Source organism: Ascidia mentula, chromosome 7 (genome assembly GCF_947561715.1).
Source record: "Ascidia mentula chromosome 7, kaAscMent1.1, whole genome shotgun sequence".
Classification (NCBI taxonomy): domain Eukaryota; kingdom Metazoa; phylum Chordata; class Ascidiacea; order Phlebobranchia; family Ascidiidae; genus Ascidia; species Ascidia mentula.
This window is the reverse complement of record NC_138572.1, coordinates 9,160,446-9,168,089: the sequence shown is the minus strand read 5'-3', so window position 1 is coordinate 9,168,089 and position 7,644 is coordinate 9,160,446. Positions and strand designations below refer to the sequence as shown.

At 37.8% G+C, this 7,644-nt stretch overlaps 1 protein-coding gene across 1 annotated transcript; it reads right to left on the bottom strand.

The window, feature by feature from the left end:
- Nucleotides 1-5,741: 5,741 nt before the first annotated feature.
- On the bottom strand, nucleotides 5,742-6,813 carry LOC145908007 (uncharacterized). The gene is made up of 3 exons (XM_082995179.1): nucleotides 6,714-6,813; nucleotides 6,259-6,440; nucleotides 5,742-6,011 (listed from the first exon to the last, which is right to left on the bottom strand). The coding sequence occupies exons 1-3, from the start codon at nucleotides 6,773-6,775 to the stop codon at nucleotides 5,941-5,943; spliced, it is 315 nt and encodes a 104-aa protein (XP_082851305.1). The 5' UTR covers nucleotides 6,776-6,813; the 3' UTR covers nucleotides 5,742-5,940.
- Nucleotides 6,814-7,644: the final 831 nt, after the last annotated feature.

Below are 7,644 nucleotides of genomic sequence, written 5' to 3'. Positions count from 1 at the left end.
TAATATCTGTATCGCTGTAACTTATTGGCGAAAATATCAACAAACCAACATGGTTTGGTAATCACATTGATCAGTTTCATCAATTCTACTCAACAACAAATAAGGAGAAATCGGTTCTTTATGTCATTACCTGAACAACCGTGGGTGTTACATGATCTCGGGCTCGGCAAGCTGCAGGAACCGCACCGTCCCTTTCTCCGAGTAATTGTTGGAGATTGCAATCCACCTCCACAAGGTCGTGAGCAGCTTGCCCACCTCCATTGACAAGGAGTGGTACTACATTCCCGTCTTCTTCGTCTATTCCAAAACAACCTGCAAATGAACATTTTGCTGAAGTTCGTATTTTTATTTGACGGCAGATTTACAGAAACATCATTAACCTCACTCCGCACAACTACAAAATCAGGTAATTAAGTTCGATGTATATTCCAGTAACAAGCAAACTTTCTTCATCCGGTTTATTTACGCTGATTGCAAGCGCCTTTAGGAGAGTACAACTTAGAAACCCTAATGTGGTTTTTATTTGCATCTATACATATTAAAACAATGTGCAAATAAAATCAATACAATTTTGGATGTACTTACCATGACGATGTCCCGTGAATAATTACAAGCAAACATAGGCAAACGCAAAGAGTTCTCAACATAACTTTTGCTGCTTGTAATTTGTGATAAGTCTTGCTCAAACACATGAACTAAACACCAACTTGCCCGCGTTAGTTTTTAAAAGAGTTTAAACAATGAGTCATAATTTCTTCGAATCTTCTTTGCCAAAGAAAAGACGGAATTTGAGTTATGAATTACAATTCAAATGAAGCCAAACATATGACACACGTCTGGAAACAACGACGCCTTGAACATGTCACGAACCAAGTCCTGCACAAGTCACGAGCCAAGTTGTACGCAAAATTCTGGATGTTATTAAATTGAATGCAACCACATTTTTTTAAGGAATTTTACCGCTTTTGTTACATAATATCTTTAGGCGTTGTCGATATTTAATTTGGTTGGATTTGTGAAGGTAGGAAGTGGTTTGGATCCATTTGTTGATGCCATGACCCATTCTTAAAAATTTATTTGTGTGATCAAATGTTTCGTTTACTACTTTACGAAAATAAAGTGTATGCGAAAAATAAAGTGTATATAGTTGTACAAGACACTCAGGAAGTCTCGTCGGATGGTGGACGAAACGTCGGTTACAATAGTAATAATAACGTTATTTTTGTTCACGTAAAGCGGCAAACCAAAGTCACCCATTAAAACACAAGAAATTTATTTTCATAGGTTTTAGTCCCCACACTTGTCTGCACACTCGGATTAAAATTACTTGAGATATCATTGCTTTAACTGTTTGACCGGAGGCATTTGTCCACTAGTTTGAAACTTTTCCGACTTAAAAAGGCAGCAAAAAATATAGTTTGGTTTGCACAATAAGTTTGCAATTCGGTGTCGGCCTCAAGCATTTTCTACGCCACGGTAACGAAAGAAATCCAGCAGATTTTATTTAATAAGAAATCAAAGCTACGTAAAATCGAGCAGAAGGAAAATCGCAAGATTAGAAACTTGGCCCGTAATATGTTCTTCTCCATAAAAACTAAATTCAACAAGATGGTAAGATGCCAAAACTCCTTTGCATATATACTTGTTTGTGGTGGATAAATCATATTTCAACAAAAATTTAAATGTATTATGTAGCTTGTTGGGAAATTAAAAACTCGTTTAGTGACTTTTTTGCATCTTAACTTCTTCTGACTGTAGTCTTTTAGTGTCCGTTGGCAACGAGGGCTTGCTGGCACCAAAACGCAGTCTTGTGAACTGGAACGCGAACTTAATTAAATTTTACTTCCTTGAACATATCACTCGCGAAATCTCGTGCAAATAGAGTTGCTTAACATTCAGTCTCTCACCAGAACAGTTCACCAGCAAGTACCATATATATATACAAATTTACCACAAGATCCAACTTCAAGTATTTCAACTTTATCACAAGTGACACTTAACGTTGAACGATATCCCCAATGCCTAAATTTGTTTTTGGTTTTAATGAACTGTGCTGTATCGGATTAAGAAAACTGGGGCACTTGTCCACAAACATGTGGTGTGACGAACTACAAAGTCAGGAACAGATCAGTGATGACTAATAACACGTGTGGAGGGGAGGATTGTCCTATCCTGCAGGAATACAGAGTTGTAAAGTGATTTGTTACAATGGAGCCACTGCGGCTGCTACAGGTTGTTTATGCCAACCAGGGTGGAGCGGTCTGTGTTGTGATCAAGGTACATATTTTCTGTAGCAAAATCGTATCTCCTTAGCCATTTCTTGGTGGTTATCAACAGTGAAATACAAAAACGTCACTGTTTGCTTTTCCAGACGTTGACGAGTGCACCCAACAAGGAAGTAGTTCATGCCCCTTGAATTCAGTCTGTTCCAACACACGTTATAGATGTGATTGCGACCCAGGCTTCAATAAAAACAGCAACATGGAATGAGGAAGTAGGTTTTTGGCTCGTGTTGCATTTCATTGTGAAAAACACCGAAACTTTTTGAAAAAATATGTTTACTTCCAAATTAGTTATTTAGTGTTTAAGCATTCACTATGAGGCTTGTTCGTAGCGTCCATGCAATAAAACTTTAGTTTAACAAACACATTTGTCTCGAACAACCACAAATTCAAAAAAGTATGATACAGATGTAGATAAATGCACAAACCATATTTCAAATTGCCACCAAAACGGTCGATGTGTTGACACTGAAGGAGGTTTTCTTTGCTTATGCGAGCCTGTATTTTTAAAATTGGAACAGTCTGCTCAGGTGTGCCACTGGTTCTTCCTTCAATGAATACAAAACCCTTACAAAATGTTTACAGCAATTTTGAGTTAGACGACAAAAAAGAGCAAGAATTCACAATATAAGTTCCTTATTTTTAATTGTAGGTCACCACAGATAATGATACTAGTTCAAAATTATATATTTTATTCGTGCAGATATTAACGAGTGTGAAGTAAACACTGCTACCTGCCCAGACAACACCATATGTGTCAACACTAAAGGAAATTATTCATGTCCATATCTAACTGGCTTCGTGTCTCAATTGGGGCTTTTTTCTGGTTCGTACTGACAAAATAGTGATCGTTGGTCGGTATGAAAATACAGTTCAACTTTTTCAATGATGTAAATAATTTAACAATTTTGGAGTCTGTTTTGACAGCCCCAAAGTAATAGCTAAAATCGCTATGTTAAGCATTTGTAAAGAAATTGTATACATTATTTCAGAAATATTTGCTCGCTCCATTTTGTTGAACAGGTGTTAACGAGTGCCAGCAAGGAAATGCCAGGTGCGCTGTCAACGCAACTTGCGAAAATACCGTAGGTTCGCAAAAATGCTTTTCGTCGTTTTGTCTATTTCGTCGTCGTAAAATGTAACCCAGAGAACTCTAGAAGAACCTCAGGCAAGCTCTGGAAATGTTTCTTTGGAAAAAGGGTGGCTCATCAATCACCCAGCTAGACCAAGTAGTGTTCCAAAAATATTTTGGCAAGTCGGAGCAGAAATATATGAACAGTAATGCTAAATTTCAAAGCAGTTTACGTTTACATTTGCTTTCCTTCCTTTATTCAAGGTTTTTCATGGTAAGTCTTCTATCGTTTGAAGTCGATGATTAAAAACTTACGTGGAAGTTTGACAAATTTTTCAATGATTATTTACACTTCAAACGTTAAAAATGGCAAAACATTTAGAACGCTATGCTATTACACGTTTAAACCTATCAACTAAAAATCGATACAATAAACCTAAGAAGGACTTGTTCCTTAATTTTGCCAGAATGTAGCCCTGTACTGAGCATTGTCTTTCCACCTGCAATACCAACCTACATCAGGATCATAAGTTAATAATCTAGAAAGGTTCTACTTTATACTATAAACGCAATATGAAGTGATGCTTACAGAAATTTACTAAAGCACCAAACCATGAGCATTTCATCAATTATTACAGGTGGCTTCAAACTACTGGGATATGTGATACCTCATCATGTGAATGGAAATGGAAAGCTGCTCACGAACATGTAATGGAATCCAATATTCTGGTATGACAAGGAGGAGTGGAGAGTGGAGTTTGTAAATTGCAGGCCCCGAGCCACAATCATTGTTGCTGCACTATAAATTAAAGTCGTTGTCAACATGTTGGTGTCTAACAAGAAAGGCAAAACAAAACTTATTAACAGACAAAACAAGGGGATTTGATGAGTAGCAAACACTGTAGTCTAAGATGCAGCGATAGTTGTCAATACATAATGATTAATATTCTACACGTGGTGTGGACGTAATGACTATATAATGTTTCTGTTGCTGCCAGGCATATTGTAATTTAATATTCTGTTCTTCTAGCACAATAAAAAACGTAACTTTATTCACCGATTAATTCACCATTTACCCTGAGGAAGCCTTGTTGGATAACAGGCGAAACGTCGGTGAATAAAGTTACGTTGTTTATTGTGACAGAAGAACAGATTATTAAATTGCAATGACTATACTCAGCATTTGTTGAACTATTTTGTTAAGAAATGATAATCCTCTGTAGGTTTATCGTTGTCTAGAAATCTGTCATACATTTGTGTTCCAGTGCTTGGAGCTCTTGGAATAGTTGGGGACAATGCTCCAAGACTTGTGGATAGGAACACAGACATGAACCCGTATTAGATCCCGATCCTCTTCTTGCGGAGGCAGATATTTTTTGCGGAGATTCGTCGCAAAGCTGTAAAATGAGCTGCTGCCAGTCGTATGTGTGGCGTTCTTTGTTCAGCGTTGGAACATGCTCAACAAGATGCGGCGGAGAACAAAGCTATGACATCGCATGAAATTGGCACAGGAATCCTGTAAGGGTTATTGTTTTAGCTTTCCATGTTCCTATTATTCGTGCAATACTCGTCCGTGTCCCATAGATTGTAGATTTGGTTTATGGGGTGAGATTGGTAGTAAACCTCAACAGTGCTGCCCAACCTTAAACGCACATCACCCTCATGACATTGGCCAAAAATTAACAAAGCAAAACGTAGTTCTTACATTGCCATCTAATAACACGGAAAATTCGTTCTAATGTGGTCACAGAAAGCACCTAAATTTGTGGAATCCAAACGCTGGAGGTTGTGGGAGAAAACCTGTCAGATATATCATATTTTACGCTCTGTTGCAAAATTGCCGACATATTGTCAAAAATAAACCGATCGCATGATGGAGCTATAGCTCTATGGATATGTAAATGATCAACAATTGCAGACCATTAACATCGGGTTAGCGCCCGACCCATATACGCTGAAGGAAACCTGATCGGGATTCGTGGCCAGGATATCCTGTGTCCCTGTACGATGAGAAAAATATATATCAAGGCCGCTTTTTCATACACCACAAACTTTCCTAAACTGCGATGTCTCAAAAACCACTGCACACATGGACGTATGGTTTGCAAACTTTAGGGCATTTTTTTGAGAACTCGCTCTAAACAGTTGTCACTGTTTTTCGGAAAAAAGTTCATAGTTTTACAGCAGCGTAGCCTACTATGTTTCAACTTTTCGTGGGCAACCAACCTTTGAGTAGATAAAAACATTTTCCTTAAAACTTTTACATTTCCAGCATATTTATTATCGAGTTTAACTTCATCACAATGCATTAAGATTAAAACTGTTTCATGGCGATATATGAACTGTAAAATGAGAGAGCTGAAATTTCGTTACAATCAGTTGGATGCTCATAAAATACCCATATTTTGAGAATTAGACCACATCCTGCGCAGATTTCGAATTTGTCAATTTACTTAATAGATTTTTGTAAACTAAAATCGATGGACTGATAATGGCACGCTTAATTAGATGATAAATCATATAAGATGCAATGATGAAAAAAAATGAGGGTCTTTCCAGGTTGTGATTTAAAGGTCAGACTTCACATCAGTCTCTCTTTGGCTGTAGGTGGACTCTCCCACCTCCACCACCTCCACCACCTCTACCACCTCCACCACCTGCAAAGTCACCACAAAGTGAAATGGTCTGGCCAGTTTGCGACATGACTGTAGTCAGCCACCAGCTGCACTGATGTGAACTGATTCGTCGTGACAGTGCGCTCAACGGAATGCAGCTAATATCTGTATCGCTGTAACTTATTGGCGAAAATATCAACAAACCAACATGGTTTGGTAATCACATTGATCAGTTTCATCAATTCTACTCAACAACAAATAAGGAGAAACCGGTTCTTTATGTCATTACCTGAACAACCGTGGGTGTTACATGATCTCGGGCTCGGCAAGCTGCAGGAACCGCACCGTCCCTTTCTCCGAGTAATTGTTGGAGATTGCAATCCACCTCCACAAGGTCGTGAGCAGCTTGCCCACCTCCATTGACAAGGAGTGGTACTACATTCCCGTCTTCTTCGTCTATTCCAAAACAACCTGCAAATGAACATTTTGCTGAAGTTCGTATTTTTATTTGACGGCAGATTTACAGAAACATCATTAACCTCACTCCGCACAACTACAAAATCAGGTAATTAAGTTCGATGTATATGCCAGTAACAAGCAAACTTTCTTCATCCGGTTTATTTACGCTGATTGCAAGCGCCTTTAGGAGAGTACAACTTAGAAACCCTAATGTGGTTTTTATTTGCATCTATACATATTAAAACAATGTACAAATAAAATCAATACAATTTTGGATGTACTTACCATGACGATGTCCCGTGAATAATTACAAGCAAACATAGGCAAACGCAAAGAGTTCTCAACATAACTTTTGCTGCTTGTAATTTGTGATAAGTCTTGCTCAAACACATGAACTAAACACCAACTTGCCCGCGTTAGTTTTTAAAAGAGTTTAAACAATGAGTCATAATTTCTTCGAATCTTCTTTGCCAAAGAAAAGACGGAATTTGAGTTATGAATTACAATTCAAATGAAGCCAAACATATGACACACGTCTGGAAACAACGACGCCTTGAACATGTCACGAACCAAGTCCTGCACAAGTCACGAGCCAAGTTGTACGCAAAATTCTGGATGTTATTAAATTGAATGCAACCACATTTTTTTAAGGAATTTTACCGCTTTTGTTACATAATATCTTTAGGCGTTGTCGATATTTAATTTGGTTGGATTTGTGAAGGTAGGAAGTGGTTTGGATCCATTTGTTGATGCCATGACCCATTCTTAAAAATTTATTTGTGTGATCAAATGTTTCGTTTAGTACTTTACGAAAATAAAGTGTATGCGAAAAATAAAGTGTATATAGTTGTACAAGACACTCAGGAAGTCTCGTCGGATGGTGGACGAAACGTCGGTTACAATAGTAATAATAACGTTATTTTTGTTCACGTAAAGCGGCAAACCAAAGTCATCCATTAAAACACAAGAAATTTATTTTCATAGGTTTTAGTCCCCACACTTGTCTGCACACTCGGATTAAAATTACTTGAGATATCATTGCTTTAACTGTTTGACCGGAGGCATTTGTCCACTAGTTTGAAACTTTTCCGACTTAAAAAGGCAGCAAAAAATATAGTTTGGTTTGCACAATAAGTTTGCAATTCGGTGTCGGCCCCAAGCATTTTCTACGCCACGGTAACGAAAGAAATCCAGCAGATTTTATTTAATAAGAAAT

Bases quoted from the DNA above. Each gene is read 5' to 3' on its own strand.
- LOC145908007 (XM_082995179.1), bottom strand. From the start codon at position 6,775: ATGTTGAGAACTCTTTGCGTTTGCCTATGTTTGCTTGTAATTATTCAC. The intron at 6,441-6,713 runs GTAAGTACATCC...GTTCATTTGCAG, and splicing joins ATTCACGGGACATCGTCATG to GTTGTTTTGGAATAGACGAA. The intron at 6,012-6,258 runs GTAATGACATAA...GTGACTTTGCAG, and splicing joins TAACACCCACGGTTGTTCAG to GTGGTGGAGGTGGTAGAGGT.